The sequence below is a fragment of the Vanessa atalanta genome, chromosome 16 (genome assembly GCF_905147765.1).
Source record: "Vanessa atalanta chromosome 16, ilVanAtal1.2, whole genome shotgun sequence".
NCBI lineage: Eukaryota > Metazoa > Arthropoda > Insecta > Lepidoptera > Nymphalidae > Vanessa > Vanessa atalanta.
The window spans coordinates 794,083-816,045 of record NC_061886.1 but is presented as its reverse complement, the minus strand read 5'-3'; the positions used below and the strand labels follow the sequence as shown (position 1 = coordinate 816,045).

Here is a 21,963-nt window from a genome sequence, read left to right as displayed (position 1 = left end):
AGTGAATTGTTATATTATTTTGGGAAATAAATTATCATACATCTTAAATTATGAATAAGATAGCAGGCAGTGTAATATTAGGAAAAGTTGACAAGTGGACGAAAGTACATGATAACAGGCGAGTCGGTAGATATCTGGGTGGATTGGATAACATGTAATAATGTACACTGAATTCGGTTTATTTATTTATTTAGTTTATCATATTTCGATAATTTATCCTGTATTAGAACAAAAACGAAGGAATAATAATTTCACGGTGGCTTAAGTTTCAGTCATCTTAATATTTATTGATGAAAAAATAATATAAGGAAATATCAATGAGATATATGTAAAATATATTCTAAATATTATGCATTCGGATTCAAGCAATTTATTCGGCAAAATTTACAAAAAAAACTAATCAAACTTTGGATAAAGAGTATATTTTACAAGGGCAAATTTTTATATAATGCTTTTCTACAATCGCCAATTAAAGAACTAAATTGATGATATTTTTGCAAAAAAAAAAATAAACAACCCGATAATATAAATCGAATAGTTATGTCTGTATGAGTTGGCTGTATGAAAGATCCAATGAATGAAATTTGATGATCTCTAATGTCAATTGTCAACTGTCAATTGTCATCGCTAACGCTAATTTCGTAGACGGACGTGAATTTGTTATTTTTACCAAAACACGAATCAGAAAACAAATGTTATAAACAAAAGTATTCTAAATTAAAATAATAAGTTTAACAAACTTTAATTATTTTGTGTACTATTAAGTTAATCTGCAAGAAGAAAAAATGGCGGAAAAAGACAAATCGAAAGTTAGCACACAAATGAAACACATACCCAAAGACGCGCAAGTTATTATGTCCATAATGAAAGAAGTTGGTATAGCGGAATACGAACCAAGAGTCGTAAACCAGCTCCTAGAATTCACATATCGGTATGTTACCTCAGTGCTAGACGATGCAAGGGTTTTTGCTAACCACGCGAAGAAGAAGACGATTGACTTGGACGACGTGAGATTGGCGGTTCAAATGCAATTAGACAAATCGTTCACGAGTCCACCTCCAAGAGAAGTACTCTTAGAACTGGCTAGAGTTAAAAATGTGAATCCACTTCCATTAATTAAACCACACTGTGGACTACGTTTGCCGCCAGATCGGTAAGATTTAATTTTAACTCTTAAACATCTTGAATTTAATTACTATTCCATTATTTTCATTTATTGTCTTTAATCTTGTGGTGCAACTCAATGTGTCCTTATTACGTATGTGTTAAAATAGTTTGCTTTAATTAGGAAAAAAGTAGTACCTCGATTATGCCATGATCTTTAATAGATTGTCTAATCACCATTCTATACAATATTTTCTTATCTCGTAGAATGCAAGAGTAGTTAACATATTTCAATCCATACAAATTCCTATATTTATATTCTATTCATATGACTCCCTATTTTTCAGCTATTGCTTATCTGCATGTAATTACCGTTTGAAACCAGCCACAAAGAAAGTGGTTGTAAAATCATCAATACCCACCACACCAACCATAAAAACAGTGACCACATCAAAACCTGGAGGACCACAGAATGTTGTTGTTAAAAGACCACCGGGAGCCATAGTTAATGTCACATCTAAACCTAGTGTTGTGCCAAAACCTGTGTTGAAGTTCACATCAAGCAGTAAGGTGTGTGGGAATTTGAATATGTATTTCTAATAACATACTTTATATCATTTAGAAACAAACTTGTCACATAAAATTGCGATGACTACAATTTAAAAACACACTTGTACTACATTGCTAACAAATGTCTCAATCAATATGTGTTAAATAATTGAGAGATAATCTTATATTTGTAATGTATGAGTGACAATATTTTCTTGCCATTCATGTCATTTATTTGTCCTTATTCAGACATGTCTACCTAATGCGTAATTTAATTGCAATCTGTTTTGTGTTCTGTTAGTTGGGATGAGGTATCAAAGAGGCAGATATACAGTAATGTTATATAGAAAATGATATACTTTCATATTTTTATTATTTGCCTCATTATATATTACAATAGAAAATTGGCAACGTTGACTCCCATCCAAGAGGAAAATTAAATTCATTCCATTCTATTTGTTTCAACACTCATGCACAGTAACATCTGAGCAGATGGTTACTTTAAGGATAACATATTAAGATATAAAACATAATTGTGATTTATATCTTACAGGTGGTTGCCAAGCCAGCAGTTCGTGTGACAGCAGGGCCATCATCACAAGGCCCTATCAAAATGGAAGTTGACGAAGTATCTCAAAAAAGGAAACGTGAAGATGATGATTATGATATGTAACTAGGTTTAAATAGTTAAAGATAATATTATTAAAGTTTTTATTAACAAAATAATTGTTTACTATTCATTCCTTGAACATGTATGTAACAATTTGATATCTATTTAAAACAAAAGCTATATACATAGAATATTATCTGTAGAAAGAAAGAAATGCTAGTGTCAAAATGTAAATTCGGAATTGGTAATCGAATTTTAAAATGAGGTTTACTAGCTCAACTAAATATTTTCTAAAAACACCATTTATCACAATCAAAATATTTATCATAAATTAGTATAAGTGAAGCTACCACTGGTTTGGAATGCAGATTCTACCGAGAAGAAGCTGCAAGAAACTCTGTAGTTACTCTTTTTCAACATTTAAAAAAACAAAGTCAACACTGACAATAAATATAACGTAATTATAATATCTCAACAATATATGAGTCCCCCGGTAATATGGAAATAGCAAATTCGATAGACCACTTAAGGCACAAATATTTTAGCCATTTTTGAGATTTGTATTCAACTGAAGTAGTTAAATAGGGATATTAGTATTTCTTTTTATCAATTCATCTTGAAAGATGTATTTTGAAGTTGGTTAAAATATCCATTACAATATAAAAACAAGTTATTTGCTGAAGATCAGCTGCTTGCTATTGTTTTATTCCACATTTTTTTAATCACATTCTAATTGTATAACGAAAGTTAAATGTAATGGTATTAATGAACATTCTTATTAGCTTTAGATTAGAATTTCGGCTCCAAATATTATCATTATCAGAAATGGTTCATATCAGCCGTAAAACATGGCAAATCATATCACTTAAGCTAATGATTATTTATAAAGAAAACATCATTAAAAAATATAAAGTTTTTAATAAAGTTATAATATGAAGTTCAATAAATATAATATACCAATCGATTACTCTTACAACAATACTAGAAAAATATTTATAAAATTTCAACTTGTAACAAACTCATTTATTTATTTCTTTTCATACTTGTAAAAACCTTCTCCAGTCTTAACACCGAGTTTTCCTTCAGATACCAGCTTGTTGAGTAAAGGAATCGGGTTAAATAAGGTTTCTTGTGGGTACTTTTTGTGCCATCCGTCTAAGATGAACTTGTTTGTATCCAAACCAACATAGTCAGCCAATTCTAGTGGTCCCATGGGATAGCCTGCTCCTAACTTCATCGCAATGTCGATGTCACGAGCTGATGCATCACCTATAAAATAAAGAATAACGAAATTAATTTTCAAAATCTACATATAGGGCCAGAATCATATGCCTTGAGTCTTGGAGCGAAAATTAATAGAAAGTCTTGATTTATTTTTGAACTAGGTTAAAATAAATTATTAAAAAGCTGAATTATTTATTTTCAATAAATTAATTCAAATTCAAACAATGGTAAAAAAAAAGTTAATATAAAAATAAGATACTTTTCTTATTGTTAAATTTTTTCTCATTTATCAGAATTTATTATTTAAATAAATAAAAGTTCAAAGAAACTGATATGGTGGAGACCCTAGAAGAGCTAAATAGGCCCATTTATCTGAATGTGTACTTTATTGTTTAAATAATAAATAATTAACATAATATACACACAAAAGTGAGATTTTAATTTGAAAGGTACTTCCATAGTTATTATAGAGGATATAATTATATAATTTGTATTTGACATACTGTAATCAATAATATAATAATTGTAAAATGAATATGTTGGATGCTTTTTATGATAAAACTAAAAAAGTATATATACCTCGTTCGAACAGACGAATTGCCTCAGCAATGTATGGTACCAGCAATCTGTTAACAACAAAGCCGGGTGTATCTTTGCAGGTGATGCAGGTCTTGCCAACACTCTTGCCCCATGCCATCATTGTTTCGTATGTGGCTGTAGATGTCTCTGCACCTTTGACCACTTCTAAAAGCCGCATCACAGGAACTGGATTGAAAAAGTGAAGACCTCCAAACCTGTCATTTTATAAATAATTTAGTAATATCATAATATTGTTAAAAAGGAAACAGCATGCTGTTCCATGTGCATCTGTTATGGCAATTTAGAGGAAGTATTAAAACACTATGCTATTTAACTGTAAAGAAAATTGGGTATATGTAGAATTTCATTGAATGCAACTATCTTAAAATGAAAACCTTGGAAATTTAATATCTTAGTTTTATTCGTTTTTTAAAGTGTTATTTATCATACATATTTATGTGTCTTTATGAATTTTAAACACAAATAAATCACATAATAAGATAAGACTCCGGATTTCAACCAGACCTTCAACTTAGATCCACATATTATGATTTCCCACTCCCCCCAGACACTCAGACCCACTGGCTTGGCTTTATTCATAGTTAGTATATTGTATATTTTGTTTGTTAAGAAAAATTGCAAAGTAATGTATAAAAATATTGTAATACTAATTGATACATATTAATTAATTTAGTTTATCATTTTTGTTAATTTTAAACGACTTTCCATAAATTAATATTCATTTTTGAAATAAATTAATTCATGAAATTAGTGATAATTAAAGTGAAAAAGGAGGACAAGCTGACAAAAACTTGTTAAACTTTGATAGAACTTTAATATATTCATCATTAGTCTCCCTGGAATGATAATATTATAAGACATTGATATAGGTACTTGGTATCACATATTTACCGTCAAATAGCAATACTTAGTATTGTTTTGTTACAGTTTGAAGGTAGAATGAGTGTAATTACAGGCTTAAGGGACATAACATCTCAATTCCGAAGATTGGTTGTTGTACGATTGGATTGGTTGTGATTGTAAGCACCATAGTGGTGATTCATCATCAGGTTCAATTATTAGTAGCCTTGGAAGGGTTAGATAGATGCCAGCATACTACACTAAATTTTCTTTGATAATGTTTTGTTTCTATTTTAATAATGTTAAATAAATAATACACTACAGTGCCACAGAAAGTGTGGACAGCGTGTATTTTTGGTCATGCTTGATTGAGCAAAGAGAAGAGAGTCTACCTGTAATAAATAAGAAGGGTGAACAGAGAAATGTATGCATATCAACTTACTTGTCTTTCCTCTTTACAGCTGCTGCAATTTCATTGATAGAGAGAGAGGAGGTGTTAGATGCGAATATGGTGTGGTTTGGAGCAGCCTGGAATTAAACATGAATTCAATATTAAAAAAAAACATGCAATCACATTAAAATCACAAAAATAAGATATAACAATAGCACTAACAGCACTGTTTGTGGAAATTCAATAATAACATTTAAAAAAAATGGAAATTTAAAAGCTAAATGTTAATGTTTACCGCATCCAGTTTTTTGAAGAGCTGATGTTTGATGTCCATGTTTTCAACAATAGCTTCAACCACAAGATCAGCGCCTTGACTTGCACTCACAGCATCTGTTGCTGTTTTGATTCTAGCCATGGACTCAGACACAAACTTTTCTCCTTCTTTAGGGTTATCCTTGTAAATCTTCTTGGCCACTCTGCCCAAGTTGTTGCCAATTGATTTTTGTGACTTTGCTAAAACATCTGAACTGACATCTACTAGAATCACATTTTGACCAGCTTGAGCAGAGACCTAAAAAAAAGTACATATATGTAATGATTACTAATGTTTGTAATTGTAGTTTTGGTCTTCGATGACAAACGAGCCGTGTCGATCACGTTGCCTGCAAGAAGCTCAAACATATGCTTAAACCATCAATCTGGCTGGGAACACGTTGATCTCTAATACCTACATTTACTCCAGGTCATTCACCGACTCTAGAGAACTACGGCAATACGAAGCATTTATTTCGCTTAACAGATGAGTCTTAGAGGATAGTCGAGTCCTCCAAGACAAGTCTGCACATCGCCGGTAAAGTAAAGTATTAAAAATATTATTAACACAAATGTTGAATACCTGAGCAATTCCAGATCCCATCAAACCACCTCCAATAACTGTAACATTTTTAATTGCACTTTGTACTGCTGAAGAACTAGAAAAGTTTCTTGCAATTACTCCGAACTGGATCATTTTGATTTATTTTGTTACTACCAATTACTTAAAAGATTATATTTAATAAAGATGCACAGTAGTTAGAACCGGTGTACCGGTTCAAAGAAAAACTTCTAAGTATATGAATAAAAAAAAAGTATTCCAAAGTCCAACTAAAAAATATAAGATAACTTTTGTAATAAGGCCGAGTACATACAAGACAATCAGCATATACGGCGATATTTGGTAGCTATCTTACAAATCAAACAAATTATATATCATGCCTTTATTATAATTTTTGAAATATAATTTAAATTAATATTATATATGTTTGAATAACTCCTATCTATAATATTTTAGAAAATACGTCTCCTGCACATACAATGATTATCACTTATTCTGATAATTAGAGCCTAGTGTGTATATTATGTAAGATTTTATTTTTTCATTGTCTTTAATTACTTGGTTTGCTTGGTAGCTAATTAAACACCTAAAGTCGCACGACCGAGGTCAGATCTTGCTATACTTATGTGTATTTATGAAACATACAATTGTATAAGCTATAAGATTCGTGTGACCCATCCGTCGCTTGTCGCCGCAAATTTTAAGTTTATAACATGGACGTACGAACGCTGCTTTATTGCAGATAATTTTAGTATGGCATTTAAAAGTCTATATAATGGCGACAGTTAAAAATCGACCACTATAATCATGCACCTATATGCATTCTGAATTAAAATATTTCTTAGATATTCGAATAGATTTGAGATTACGCAGGATTTTTTTCCGGATTGCCTTATTTATTTAAGTTGGAAAACTATGCTTACAACATCCGTGGAAGGTTTCGTCGCCTTTAGTACCGTATCACGCTTTGAGTTAACTCAGCATTGTCATTTATATTAGATTTGTCATTTGTTAATAGTGACTATAATATAGGAGATATTATGGAACCCTGAGGGACCCCTTCTATAGATCTGCCAGGTCTGCTAGGCAATCATAGGATTTGTAGTTAATATTATCAGAATTAGTAGTATAAAGTAGGTGACGTTGATGTTCAACGAGAAGTCCTTTGAAATATCTTCATATACTTGGCTATTTGGTGTACATGAATGAAATGAAATGCTCATCAATTAGTTTCTGTTTGGTCTCAACAATGTTCTCGGTTTTAAATAGACAGACAGTCAGAATTTGATAAATTGATAAGGACGTCATTTTGTAACCTGTAGGCTGATTTCTAGGTTTCCTTGGTTTTACACAACATATAACTCTACAGATTCTTTCCATTGATCGGAAACGATAGGGGCAGGTTTGACACCTCGGGTGCCTCTCCTGATATTTAATACGTTGCTGGGCCTATTGCAGAAGCTGCCCAAGTTTTGCCATTCTAGGCCCGCCTGGGCCTACTCTTCCTAGAGAAATCCAACCCTAGGGAAGGAGTAGACTGCTAGAAATGCGTATGAATTTAGAACTACTGTGTGAATTTTTCTAGTGGGCTCGCATCTTATAACAATAGCAAAGATTATATAAACTTTGACAACTTAACTACAACAATTAACAATTGTGTTGATTTTTCGTACCGCTTTAAATGTTAATATGATTATTAAATAAAGTTCATAAATTTTCCATTTTAGTATAGTTAATTCGAAAATTTAGTTTTAAAATATATTGTGATTTGTTATTTATGGATAGTAACAAGATGTGCTTTATATAGTAAATTTACTTTATAACAACGAACAAAAACTTATATTACTGTAAAAGTGAATTAAAACTATATTAACAAATACATAATTTTTTTTTTTTTATCATTTAGTGATAATTAGTTATCTCACGGTTGATAAAATGTGTTGTTTACGTTGCCGTATCGCTACAATATATGGCAGGTAAGTGATATTATTATTCAACTTAGGCGTGTAAATTTATTTTATTATCTCGTACAACAAACGGAGTGAGTGAATGGACTTTGAATTAGACATTATACCGGTTTAGTAGCAAGTTATCGCGTCGCCATTTCAATATATTTAAATACAAAATGAACAAATTAATAGGAATTACTAGAAACTTTTCTAATTCCACGTCCTTAAATGCTATTAAAACGGTCACGGTTGTCGGAGGGGGTCTTATGGGATCTGGCATTGCTCAGGTAAGTTAATTTTTGAAAAAAAAAAAACAATCTTAATTTTATTTTAATCTAGTTCATTTTACTTTATTCATATGAAATGCTTTATTTCTATATTTTAAACTGTATAAACATATTCATCATAGATTTTTGAGTGAACGTATATATAATATTCTTTTTTTTTTCTAAAAAAGTATTAAAACATGTTTGTACAACTTAAATATTCAAATTAAGCAAATATAATTTAATGTTCTATTTAAACATATGTTTAAATAGAACATTAAATTATATTTGCATTAAAATATTTGTATATATTCTTTACTACCTATTTTGTCAATAGGTCGCAGCACAAGCTGGCCAAAATGTAACAATAATAGATCTAAAACCAGAATTACTGGAGAAAGCTCAGAAATCTATTCAGAATAATCTTAATCGGGTCGCTAGAAAAGCGTATAAAGATGACCCAGCAAAGATTGAAGCTTTTGTTAAAGAAGCAAGTGACAGAATTAAAATTTCAACTAAAATAGAAGATGGAGTTAATGTTGATCTAATTGTTGAAGCTATTGTTGAGAGGCTCGATGTTAAGCAAGAGTTGTTCAACAAACTCGATCAGGTATGTCTTCAAATACTAATTTCTTTTGATCTAGTTTTAACTAGTTGTTATATGTGATTTCTCTCTGGTTTCTGTAACTGATATTAAAAGTATTAAACAAAAAACTAACCTCTTGTTTTATGGTATAATAATTTTTTATAACAAATTACTTGCACATGATTAATATATATATGTAAACTTGTTAACGATTATTGTACTAATAGTAAAATATTGTGGACTGTAAATGTTGCTCTTCTAAACAAATGTCTTTCCACTAAAAATAAAAGTTTGGATCTAATTAATTCATACATTGCATTGGAGAATAAACATTTTGCATAATTCAAAACTGTTTTCTCATGATGTTTTGCTTCACCGCTGAGCAGAAGAATAATTATAAAAGTAAGTACTGGTGGGATGCCCAGTTATGAACCAGCAGTTATCCACTCCTTGATATACAGTCCAATAATCCATACATTTTCTTTTCAGCTATGTCCTGAAAATACCATTCTTGCAAGTAACACATCATCAATTTCAATTAATGAGATTGGAGCGGGTATCAAAAGGAAGGACAGGTATCTAACTAATATATACATTTTATAGTTTGGATAGATATGGCTGGTAGTCATTGCAGACTGAATGAATCTGAATAAAACAGCATGGATATAAATTGTAGCCTGATATTGGTTACTTTTCATCCTGGAAAAATGTACTTAACACCCCCGTCACTCTCCTAACACACAGAAACTAGTATTTAATACAAAACATAATTTACTAATTCAAATCATGAGATCAAATAATTATGCTTTAAGAAAGTCTCTGTATAAGAGGGGTCTTGTTCCAGTCTCGCCAAAACCTTACCACTTCCGCCGCCGCTTGCCGCTTGCACAAAGCCCTACCACCGAGTGGTAGGGTTTTGTGCAAGCCCGTCTGGGTAGGTACCACCCACTCATCAGATATTCTACCGCCAAATAACAGTACACTGTATTGTTGTGTTTCGGTTAGAAGGGTGAGTGAGCCAGTGTAATCACAAGCACAAGGGACATAACATCTTAGTTCCCAAGGTTGGTGGCGCATCGGTGATATAGATGTAAAGAATTGGATGTTAATATTTCTTACAGCGCCTTTGTCTATGGGCGGTGGTGACCTCTTACCATCAGGTGGCCCATATGCTCGTCCGCCAACCAATGCCTTAATAAAAAAATGTCATTAGACATGATTAGATAGCCACAAAAAATTATAGTTTAAAAAGCCAAGGCCAAAAAGCCCCGAGCCATAACCCATAATTATCTAAAAGTTAACAATATGATGTTAATGTTATATTCAGATTTGGAGGTCTTCATTTCTTCAACCCTGTACCCGTGATGCGTCTCTTGGAAGTCATTAAGGGTGATCATATATCTGAAGAAACATACCAAACTATGATGGCCTGGGGCAAATCTGTTGGAAAGACTTGTATTACTTGCAAAGACACTCCTGGATTTGTGGTCAACAGATTGCTCGGACCGTACAGTGCTGAGGCACTAAGGATGTATGAGAGAGGTAAATAATAAATAATTAAATTCATCCATGCATGCAAAAAGGCATATGATACATAAACCAACAAATAGTTCATTGTTACTTTTCTTATTAACAAAATTAAGGGTTATTGATATTGGTCTTTTTAGTACTAGGTTATGAATATAACATATGTATGAGAAAGAAAATATGATTCATAAATTTACATACATTACATAATTTACTACAAAAGTTTTCTTGTAAATGTAGATTGAAACTTGAATTTTTTTTTTTAATAATGTTTAATCTGTCTTGTACCTTGAGATGTGTAATTTATATTACTATGATTTTTCTTCTATACATGTTTATTTTTAAATTTCATTTTGTTTTGTATGGTGCTTTATACATTATCATAACAAATATCAATTGGGTCATTATATATATACATCATTCGTATACCCATTCAAATTCAAAACATTTGTTTTTTTTTTGGGCGTGAACAGAGTAACACATGCATTGGGGTGCAGTGTATATTTGATAGGTAATAGGCATATCGGTTTTACTGCTGCCACATATATTAAATTGCACATGTTTATTTTAATTATATGGAAGAAGGACTTACTCATGCTTGTGTGGGTTGGTGGCACTTGTACCTAACCAGCAAAGTTATCAGCTATATATAAGTTGCTTAGGGACTGATTAGTAAAATGACTGTTTTCTTCTTTGAAATGACAAATCATATGAGACAAAAAAGAAAACATTTTTCAACATATTTTTTCAAATACATAGAAGTCAATGTTGTTCAACTAAACACCGTCTGCACAATGTTTATGACGATTGGTATGTGGAGTAGGGAATAATTAATATTTTCCAAAGTGTTATTGCGTGGATGGTTGTAACTTATCCTCAGGTGTTTATTTGTTAGCATTCCTGTTATAAATAAAAAATAATAATTAAGCTTTCTTCTGCTCACAAGTTTTACCTGCACATCACATTATATGGGTAGATAAGAAAGTTTGCAAACAATACTAGGGGCTTTGCTGTGTATTCTATACAAATATATGGTTATACTATAATTATAATTTGTATGTATTTATTATATACTTTATTTGGACTTGGGGCTTTGTTTGAGTGATATAAATAATATATATGAATGCATGATTCCAAATAATTATTATATAATGTAAGTATATTTATTGTTATTCTTTTAATATATAATTAGGCATTATGAATTGATGGCTTTTATATAACATATATACAATAAATTATATATATATTTTGTTTATAAATATTAAAATTTATAAAGAATTAAATTGTAATTGTATCTTGAACATTTTATTTTATCTGTTTTCCCAGGTGACGCGTCAAAGGAGGATATAGATATTGGAATGAAGTTAGGTGCGTCATTGCCCATGGGCCCGCTTGAGTTAGCAGATTACACAGGCTTGGATACTAACAAATTTGTCCTACAAGTTCTGTACGAGAAGACCAATAACCCCGTATTCAAACCAATAGACTTGTTAGAGAAGATGGTTGCTGAGGGAAAACTTGGAATCAAGACTGGGGAGGGATTTTATAAATATACGAAATGATTGCTATATTTCTAATGTTTAATATAAATCAATTTTTGTATTCAGATATTTATAATTAATGTTTTGGTTAAATATTTTATATTTGTATCATTGCTTTTTATTATTATTAGTAACAAAACCCCCCCTAGTTTTCGATTACGCAATATGGTAACTAGCGTTTTAATAAGTATATATCGCTTGCGTGATGTGCACTACGACTAAAATAGAACCATCTGCGTACGATAGGTGGCGCATACAATGTCTGCTTTAGGTACCCACGTGGGTAGATTACCTATCAAACAGACTGAAGCGTGCAGGACAACGACGATAACATAATTGTTGCTAACGCTCCAATCATAGGAAAACATTTATTGTGATAAAGACTCACTAAATTTGTTACGAACAGCAGCGCTCCATATCATACCGACCACGTCCAGGGATACGATTTCAAAGCCTTAGTAATGACACCCCTCCCCTCAATAGAAAATCAGATATTACTCAATCAGAAAGAAAACAGTTAACTTTTTTTTTTAATTTAATTAATAGTTATTTTACTAACGAATACATTTCGTACATTGCCAATGTCTATTAGCGATGGTGACCACTTACCGTCGTGTGGTTCGTTTACCAGATCACCTAGCAACTTTTAAATTAAAGAAAATGCTTATATTATGTTGTAATTTTTGAAAGCTTAATGTAAAGTCATGAATAATTCGAAGCGAATTTATTATATTTCTATACAACAATTTCGCTTGTTTTTATCAACGTCTTTATCTGACCTTGTGCATTTAAAATAATTTGAGTTCGTTCGTTTGCCTTATCGTAACGTAATTACAACTTTCCCTTTATATTCAATGTATTTGTAATTATATTCTGACATTGTATAGTAATGACTAATAAATAATAACTATATATGTAAGTTTTTAAAATAACATTTTTATTTTTATTTGGTGGAGCTCGATATTTCGACATTATCTACGAATGTCTTGTTCACGAGACTGACGTTTGCAGGTAGATTTTGACGGCGTTAGAAGTGTCCATATCGGACTACCTCCTTTCTTGTACGTTTGCTGCGTAAACACTGGTTACCACTACACTCTACACACTTTGCACTCGAAACTCGATCCCGTGTTTTACAAACGAAACTCACCGTATCAATTCGCGAATTTTTTATATTATTATTCAAAGGTTTGCGTAACTTTATCACTGGATTCCATACTTTCGACAGTTGAAACCCTTTCGGCCCGGCTTCCAGAACCATTGGATCGAGTTTCATAATGCTCAGATACTCGCGACAGAAATCCATTACATACCCCGACTGGTACGAGAAGCCATTGAAATTACTAAATATAGTAATTTCAATAGGAAAGATTGAATCGAGTCAGTAATTATAGGCACAAGGGACATAACATCTCAGTTGGACGCGCATTCATTATGTAAGAAATGGTTAAAATTTGATACGACTGTGACCTCTTATCGGATGGCCCATTTTCGCGTTCGCCTATGAATAAAAAAAAAGGAAGTATAACAGGTGGAAAAGCGCTAAATTGAATGAATATAATTAAAAAATATATATCAAATCAAACATATTTATTGTTAATATAAAAACAAAAAGAAAGAAACAAATAAGATGGCTGGCTGGTGATACGTGGCACATACAAGACGCCTATACCGAGCAGTGGGTGAAGTGGCAGTGGCGATGACAAATAAATTCAACTCTGTAAAAAGACGATTCATGTGCTTTTATTGAATACTTGAATAAAGAATATTTTAAATTTAATTTTGAATGATGACGATGATAATTATATTCGATTTTGGTCAGTCATATAAGGATTTTTTTATTACTTTACACAATAATTCAATAAAATGTTCAGTGCATCCATTTATGGAAATATAATAAATAATAATAATAATAAATAATATAGGTATCCGCCGGCTTTGATAACGCGATACAATATAAAACTACTAAGTAAATTTATAGCCAGTGACAATAGATTTTTGTAAAAAAAAATCAAGACAAATTTTCTCTTTGTCCATATGAGTAAAAAATGTTGCGTATGTAACAATTTTAAAATATTCTCTGATTAATAAGTATATTTTCAAAAAAACCACCGACATAATGCTGAGATGAGCGAACAAATAAACAGTTTAATGTGGTAACACTGTTGTATTTATTTATGATAAGCTACTTTTTTTTTGAATAAATAAAATGAGTAGAATAGCTACTGATGTTTTTATTTATTATATTGATGCGTGTATGAGGAGGCCAGGTATTATATGAACTATGTCTGGTGAGTTACATCTCCATATGTATATAACACATAAATAAAAACAATCAATATACATTATACTTAATGTGTACTATAGAATGTGTGGAGTAGCTTTTACATTTCGGTATACCTACCTCTAATAAATTTTAAACATATTTCAGGTGATGCCTCAGCTCGTGATATCGATACAGCTATGAAGTTAGGTGCAGGTTATCCTATGGGTCCATTGGAGTTAGCTGACTTCACTGGTTTAGACAACAAGAAATCTATTTTAGCTGTAATGTTAGAGAAAACTGGCAACCCCGTGTTTAGACAAGTAACAATTATAGACAAATTGGTTAGCGAAGGGAAATATGGAAGAAAGAGTGGGGAAGGAATTTATAAATACAATAATTAATCAATCTTTTTTCTCTAGAAAGACTAATTAAATCCATTGCCTTATATCTTGGGACCAGTTTAAAAAAAATTATAATTTGCAAAATGTGATATTTATACTTAGATAATTCAAGCCGTGTAAAGAATTAATGAAAGGGTTAATGTGGTCAAGAACGAAATGGGACTTTATGATCGAGTTACGTACAGAAAAAGTTGTATATGGTTTTATTTAGATAGATAAATAAATATGTATTTGATTGAATAGTCTTTTATTTATAAGGCGAATTTTGAAATATAGCTGTTTCCTTTTAGAAATTATCTATTAAAAAATCCTATTATATCGATAAGTTATACTATACCAATGCTTGTGTTGATAAACTTCCGCAGTAAATTTTTTTTTGCTCTCAATGCCAATGTCACAAAGGAAACCGTATAAGGTACAAAAATGTAGATTATACGAATAGTATCATTATTATAAAACAAATTCAGTTTTACGATGAGTACTAAAGTTGTGTTAAGTAGTTTATTATTTATATCGATAAGAGTTTATCTTACAATATTAACTGGTTCTATTCATACATACAGATTAGATTTAATCCGTAGAATTTTAAATACATAAGAGAGAATTTTTTAAGATAAATCTATGGACATAAGTGGTATATCTAGCAATCCGTTATTTTGTTTATATTTTTTAAAAACAATTATTGTAATATAGGCACAAATCATATAACTTTAGTCAACAAAATATGGCTACACTTACCACCAGATAAGCCATATACTTTGTTATTTTATAAAAAAATGTCTTATTCTAAATATGTGAAGATGTTGATAAAAAAAATCAGTAAGACACGGTAGATACGTTTCACAATTTTTCTTTAAAATATCCTGTTATCGATGAGCGAATTATAAAACCGATAAATTTCCGACAACGTTGATTTATAGCAGATTAGATAAATATATATATCACTCTTTTATCAGTCAGTTTTTATAAAAGAAAACAATCAAAAGTGTCTAAAAAATAGTAACTTCAACGTTTATTATAAGGTAAATAGTTACTTTGTGTTATTTATATTTTTTAAAACTATAACTGTATAGTTATCCTTTAGGTAAGAACTGTTTCAATCATTGCGTGAAGAGCTTGTAATGAATTACAGATATACAATACGACTCATGTTTGAATATTTTATATATTATATTTCAATTTTGTAAAATTAATATAATGTAGTTTTACAAATAATCTTCGTTTGAATAAAATAAATGATTAACGTATTTTTTTTAATACATCTATGTTTTTTTTTTAAATATATTGTGACTCTGAATCTAATTTGACCTGACCGTTAACAATACAGATCTTATTTTATTTATTCTAAAATCAACAGTTTATTATGACATCATCATTATTATAACTATCATTTGTTAATGTATATTATAACAAATAAAGCTTAACAACCGACGTTTAACATTTTTAACATCTACCTACTTTGATTTCATTGTGTTTCTTCTAATAAAAATTATTCTTTGGACAATTTAATTTTTTTACTCTATTCATTAAACTGTGTGTGACGAAAAAAAGCGTTATTTATATTTTAACGTGTTTATTACAGAAAGAAATAAATGAGTGATGTGGGCGAAAGACCGAAGACTCGAAGACCGGTGCGAAGGCAAAGGTCTATTTATCAGGTAAATACGGTTTTTTTTTAAAATTTATGTTTACAATGAACTTTATGAATAATTAAAATATTCTATTGATACTCAACCAAAAATGTTTAAAAAAAAATTTGCTATTATTTAATTCTGTATTTTGATAGTAGAGGGAATCCCAACCGTGAATCAAAGTAGGAAAATTAAGTAAGATAATGTCCATTTTTGGTGGTGATTATTAAATATCCTGTTACGAAATATTAACGAGCGAAGTAAGATATGTAATATGATAAAAAAAAAACTTAAGTACCAAGAAATTAACAAGGAATTCTAAAATACGCGTAACCCAACAATTTGTTTTGATATGACCCCTCGGTATTACGTAGGTTTGACAATAAATAAAAAAACATCTCAATAGCGTTCCTAGAAAAAATAAATATGTTCCTAAATATAATTTGTTTCGAAGTAATCTTGGGCAAGATTAGAGTAAAAAAGTTAATTGTAAAACGCTTTAGAAATCTGACTCATTTCTGGCAGCAAAAAGTAGTTTCACTTTAGTCACGAGTGTTGCTCGTATTAAAAATGAAATATTTCTCAGGTGCATTACAGTCTCCGCCCGAGAGAGGACGAGATGATGGCCAAGCCGCTCGCCATGCCGTCGGGCCCGCTGCAGGTGCACGCCTTCGAGCTGCAAGTCGCTGGACACAAGAATGACAAGACCGACACGCGGTACATGGGTAACGAATTTTTTCAAACAGTTATGCATTTATCGAGGTGCTATTAATATTCCTGTTAGCACCATCAGATAAGCGTAAAAATGTAGGAAACGGAATATAGGAGAAGAGAAGACAATAGTTAAGTGTCAGGTTTGTCATTGATTAGGATCGAAATTGCTACTTTTGCGGCGACGAATTAAAAAAAAAACATGTAATTGACGATAGAGGTTGATACTCAACTGTATAGAAATCGTAGACGACCTTATCCTTTTCGTTTAAAACAATATATAATAAATTACAAAAAAATATAAATTGCGTTTTTTCTTAATAAGTTGCGCTTCATCTTGCATTTGCATTGCACTGTCTTGCCCTATCAGCTACTTCATTTGTTGCTCGACCCATATACCCTCGTGCTATTGAGGTTTTAAAGGTTGTAAAAATCGACTGACTTTTCTGTTTGTGTAGATATATCGGAGGATAATCGAACTAATTAGGTCATTGCGAAAATAGTAGACCGGAGAAAGAAATTAGTAGTTATTTCAAGGTGGGGGGCAATCTAGATTAATAAATATTCGTCTTATTCGTCAGTTGTGGCAGTTTCCCGTCCCAGTTGATAATTGAACTGAGGAAATAGAGTACGTGTGTGCAATATCATCGCGCAGTCAGTCAGGTTACAATACCATATAGCTACTACTACTACTACTACTAGGCAGGCGCCTTGTAATCAAATTAAAAACTCATAACTATACCTTCTAACAAGAATAATATATCACACAGGATTACTCCAATGTAGCAACGGCAGAGTCCTCAAACCAATCATAAAGGAATGCCAGAAGCGAGAAGTAGATTTCTATTCCCGGGTGTGGTCTTCCAATGATCCAGATCTGGTGGAACTTAGGAAGTACATCCCAAAGTATTACGGCTGCAAGAAGTTCACTTACAATGGATACGAACAGGAGTACATCATGCTAGAAGATTTAACAGAGAGGATGCTGGAACCGTGTATTATGGATGTGAAAATTGGTAAATATTCCCAAGTCAGTAATTAGACCAAGTAACGTAACGGCGTGTAAATGTCTTTCGCTTGAGAAGATTACAACGCTACTCCAAAACGGGTTACGTTGTTACCCCTCTTAAGAAGAGAGCTCCGCCAAGCCACGAGTGGAGAAAAGCGGTCGCTCCGGTCCTTGTCGAAGATGGCCATCGTAGTGGTTATTTTTTGGTTAGTTTAAGAATACCCAACGTGAGTTCACTCCTTAGTTAAGGCCCACGTATCGTTCTGAATGTTTCCACTGCATAAAAAAAAGGCTATCTACTTAATAAATAGGTTTTGGATAAATAGACATAAAAATCCTCACGATGTTTTCCTTCATCACCAAGGACGAGATGAATTATAAAAACAAATGAGCTCATGAAATCTTAGTAGTGTTTACCTTAGTTTGGACCCACACTCATATTAGACAGTATTGATAAAAGCCTTAAATGTCGAAGATTTGAGTTCATCCGGTTAGGTAGAACAAGCGCGAAATTCAGTTGCATAATAGGAATTTGGGTACAGTGTTAAATAAATCTATTTATTGTGATTTTATATTTTTAATTTAATCTTTTATGAAAATATGCAACGAAAAACTTTGCATAAATGTAAGAATTGTAGCTACATTTATGGTCTTCATAAACGAGCTATGTCATACTATAATAGATTTATGTTATATAAATCATATCTGATAAAACTATAGGCAGAAGAACATGGGATCCGCTCGCAACAGAAGAGAAGATTAAGAAAGAACAAAGCAAGTACAAACAATGTAAAGAAGAATATGGTTTCTGCATACCCGGCTACCAAGTGTACAAGCTAGCCACGGGTAAGCTGCAGAAGTACAACAAGGACTACGGAAAGAAATTACATGGGACCATGGTTAGGACAGGTGAGACTTGTATATTTCAGGGCGTCACGGTAGCATGCGCAAGCGATCCCGGCGCACTCGGCGTCCAGGGCTCCGGGGAGTCCCACCCCCCCCCCACCTTCCATCACGTGGGGGAAGCGCGTAACGCGTTTTTCCAGCGAGAAAAAAAAAAAAAAAGTTGAGACTTGTAACTGATGGGTGGGTAATTAGTATTGCTTTAAATGTGCTCGGTATAAGTATGATGATGTAGTGATTTTCTAAAAAGGAGGTCTTCCCGGGGTTCGTCTTTTTAGAATTCGCACCGAACGCCTTTTTGGAACGTCACCTATTAGAGTAGCAGGCTCGTATAATCAACGTTAATATGCCGTCGGGGTGCTCTCAGATTGTGCCGCGGAGAGCGCACATAAACAGAAATCATACAACATATGTAACAGGTTAACGAATCGTTGAACTGTCGTTATCCTCTTCGGTCGTCTAAAGATCTTCGGGCTTCAGGGAGACGACGCGGCGTAGCGCTCGGCCTCACTGCGACTCCGACAACTCAGAACGCGTAGTAACGATAATTCTCGGCGCAGCCGTGAAGAACTTCCTGAACGGCGGGGGCGGCGGGGGCGGCGCGGGGGGTGCGGGCGGCGCGGTGTGCCGCGCGCTGCTGCTGCAGCTGCTGGCGGCGCTGTGGGCGCTGCAGCGCTGGGCGGCGCGCGCGCGGCCGCTGTCGCTGTTCGCCGCGTCGCTGCTGCTCGTGTACGACGCCGCCCGCCTGCGCGCCTGCTGCGACGAGCCGCCCGCGTGAGTGTCGAGCGACCGCCGATCTTACGAAATTTGGAATGAATCGAGTGCCATGACATGACATGGATGTCGGCAGTCGAATGCTGCGTCCTATTTTTGTCATCCGGCAGTTTCTCTGTTTCAGATCACGTATGCAATGTCGCCAGCCGTCGATACCCCGGAGAAAATCGATTCATTCGATGCACAGTCCCGTGGCGGGTTCCAACTTTAGCGGTCAGATCTCCTCCAAGGGCCCCGTTTACAGAAAAGTCAATTCCGTCCCCATATCTCCGATGAGTCTCACCAGGGAGTCCTTCTCCTCGCCTCCCCCGATCAGGTCTCCTTGGACCGAGGCCCTGGAGAAGCTGAACAACAGCCACTCCTTCGAGCATAATTACGAAGACAAATTGTCGAAGATCAAAATGAACTACAGGGCGTTGTTGGATCAGCTGTCGAGCGACTCCCCGAACCCGAACCCGTGGGGGACCGTGAAGATAATAGACTTCGTGCACGCTTTCTTCAATGACGAGGACGAAGCAAAAGTTGACACTAATTTCAGAGACGGAATAGACAGCTTAGTTGAAATATTTGAATCTTTATTGAGAGAGACCGACGATCAGGTTTTCTGATAATAATTTTCCTTGTTACCGATTTATCGGGACGAAGGGTAAAACGCCATGATATTTACTTGTGGCATAAAAATATCCGACGTCAAATATACTAAATGACTAAAACCGACTGGTTTTGTGATGCAAACCTTGAATAATATATATTAATAGGCATTTATTAAAATTATTTTAGGGTCATTTTTCATTATGTGATAACATATAAGTTATCTGTGCTCCAAGATATATTCAAATAATGGTTTATTTTAAATGTCTTCGTTGTGCCAAATTTATTTGTACAGTATTGTTCGAAAATAATCCTATAAATGAAAAAAATGTGCCAATTTTATTCATAATTAATTTTCTAAATGACAGAGAAATGTCTCAGATTATATTTTATAACTGTTGCTACATATTAAGTTGTATTTCTTTGTAAATATTATTTTTTAATAATTAAGCCATCCTTTCTCAAACTTTTAAAAACGTGACCATGACATTCAGCCACACGTGCAGCCGCTGTCCTCCAGCCTGCACGGGAGCAGCGTCGTTGATTTGTCTAGTGGTGACCATTTACTAGCGGTTACTTACTTATGGTTCTTATAGAACGGAAGCGCACGATGCTAAATGCGGATTTACTCGAGCGTTGAACCTTTGGTTATTGAAGTTTAGAGGGTAGAAAAGAAAAGGTTATATGATGTATATATTTTTTTACTATTCTGGTCGGCTGTCCTTTGGTGGAGGTAAACAGGGTGCAAGATGCACCCTTATGTTAATCTGCACCCTTGAGTAAATCCCAAAATCCCCGATGAGTTCCAACACTGGGTTTTTATTGACATATTCGTGACAATGAGTTTGAGAAACGATAAATTAAGGTATATGGCGTTGTTATTTAAATAAAACAATTGTATATTTATAAAAATCAGTACTTAATATTGTAATTTGTTTTAATAAAAGAGGTGATATTTCGCTTTCGCATTTAAAATATTTATTTTCGAAATCAGCCAAAACTATTATCCAAATAAAATGTATTAACATAAAATATCGTCTAGAATGAAACCGTGGCGCCGAACGGTCTAAAATGAACTCTATGCATATGCAATAAGGGACATTCAATACAAGATATTAGACGATTCCTACACATCAATCTATGAATCTTATCTGCGAAGATAAATAATCCCAAACGGAAAACGGTACGGTTTTATATCGAATTTATTTAAAAAATATATTCGTATAATACATAAAACATTTAAGGTTGCCATATTAGGAGTTTTTCTTTATTTAAAGAACATTTTATTATATTTTTAAAGCCAAATATATATAAGTAGCAAAGATTAACAAATTAAAATTATTTCGAATTTCAAAGATAAACAATTTAGTAACGGTCAAAGATAAAACTGCGAAGTATAATCAAGTTCGCTCTCCCAGTTAATACTATTTTTACTTCATACGGATCTTTAATCTCTTATCTATCGTATGCGCAAAACCTTGATTATGGTTCTATCACAGTTATTCTGACGTTATTTAACATTGCATTTATATTGGTTTATTTAATAAATAAAAATAATGTATTACAACAAAAATTTTTGTTCATTTAAGTTACTTGGCGAGATGCTCAAAAATCCA

The 21,963-nt window shown here is 32.9% G+C and overlaps 4 protein-coding genes across 7 annotated transcripts; 3 read left to right on the top strand and 1 right to left on the bottom strand.

The window, feature by feature from the left end:
• Positions 1 to 630: 630 nt before the first annotated feature.
• Positions 631 to 2,361, top strand: LOC125069791 (transcription initiation factor TFIID subunit 9). The gene is made up of 3 exons (XM_047679367.1): positions 631 to 1,153; positions 1,452 to 1,674; positions 2,207 to 2,361. Exons 1-3 carry the CDS (start codon positions 786 to 788, stop codon positions 2,324 to 2,326), a joined length of 711 nt encoding a protein of 236 aa, XP_047535323.1. The 5' UTR covers positions 631 to 785; the 3' UTR covers positions 2,327 to 2,361.
• Positions 2,362 to 3,161: 800 nt separating this feature from the next.
• On the bottom strand, positions 3,162 to 6,466 carry LOC125069743 (hydroxyacyl-coenzyme A dehydrogenase, mitochondrial-like). Its single transcript, XM_047679309.1, has 5 exons — positions 6,214 to 6,466; positions 5,614 to 5,889; positions 5,370 to 5,455; positions 4,067 to 4,281; positions 3,162 to 3,532 (listed from the first exon to the last, which is right to left on the bottom strand). Exons 1-5 carry the CDS (start codon positions 6,325 to 6,327, stop codon positions 3,291 to 3,293), a joined length of 933 nt encoding a protein of 310 aa, XP_047535265.1. The 5' UTR covers positions 6,328 to 6,466; the 3' UTR covers positions 3,162 to 3,290.
• A 1,409-nt stretch (positions 6,467 to 7,875) lies between these two features.
• LOC125070071 (inositol polyphosphate multikinase) lies at positions 7,876 to 21,313 on the top strand. Of its 3 annotated transcripts, none has more exons than XM_047679759.1 (7): positions 7,876 to 8,168; positions 16,311 to 16,386; positions 16,946 to 17,084; positions 17,841 to 18,086; positions 18,800 to 18,988; positions 19,543 to 19,756; positions 19,881 to 21,313. In XM_047679759.1, exons 2-7 carry the CDS (start codon positions 16,321 to 16,323, stop codon positions 20,362 to 20,364), a joined length of 1,338 nt encoding a protein of 445 aa, XP_047535715.1. In that variant the 5' UTR covers positions 7,876 to 8,168; positions 16,311 to 16,320; the 3' UTR covers positions 20,365 to 21,313. The 3 variants fall into 3 exon arrangements, with proteins under 3 accessions (XP_047535715.1, XP_047535714.1, XP_047535718.1); XM_047679758.1 differs by lacking the exon at positions 7,876 to 8,168 and adding an exon at positions 15,538 to 15,750; XM_047679762.1 differs by lacking the exon at positions 7,876 to 8,168 and adding an exon at positions 16,166 to 16,198.
• Positions 8,178 to 14,916, top strand: LOC125070072 (probable 3-hydroxyacyl-CoA dehydrogenase B0272.3). Of its 2 annotated transcripts, none has more exons than XM_047679764.1 (5): positions 8,178 to 8,428; positions 8,745 to 9,017; positions 9,483 to 9,568; positions 10,321 to 10,535; positions 14,493 to 14,916. In XM_047679764.1, exons 1-5 carry the CDS (start codon positions 8,318 to 8,320, stop codon positions 14,726 to 14,728), a joined length of 921 nt encoding a protein of 306 aa, XP_047535720.1. In that variant the 5' UTR covers positions 8,178 to 8,317; the 3' UTR covers positions 14,729 to 14,916. The 2 variants fall into 2 exon arrangements, with proteins under 2 accessions (XP_047535720.1, XP_047535719.1); XM_047679763.1 differs by lacking the exon at positions 14,493 to 14,916 and adding an exon at positions 11,847 to 12,169 and having other exon boundaries at positions 8,189 to 8,428.
• Positions 21,314 to 21,963: the final 650 nt, after the last annotated feature.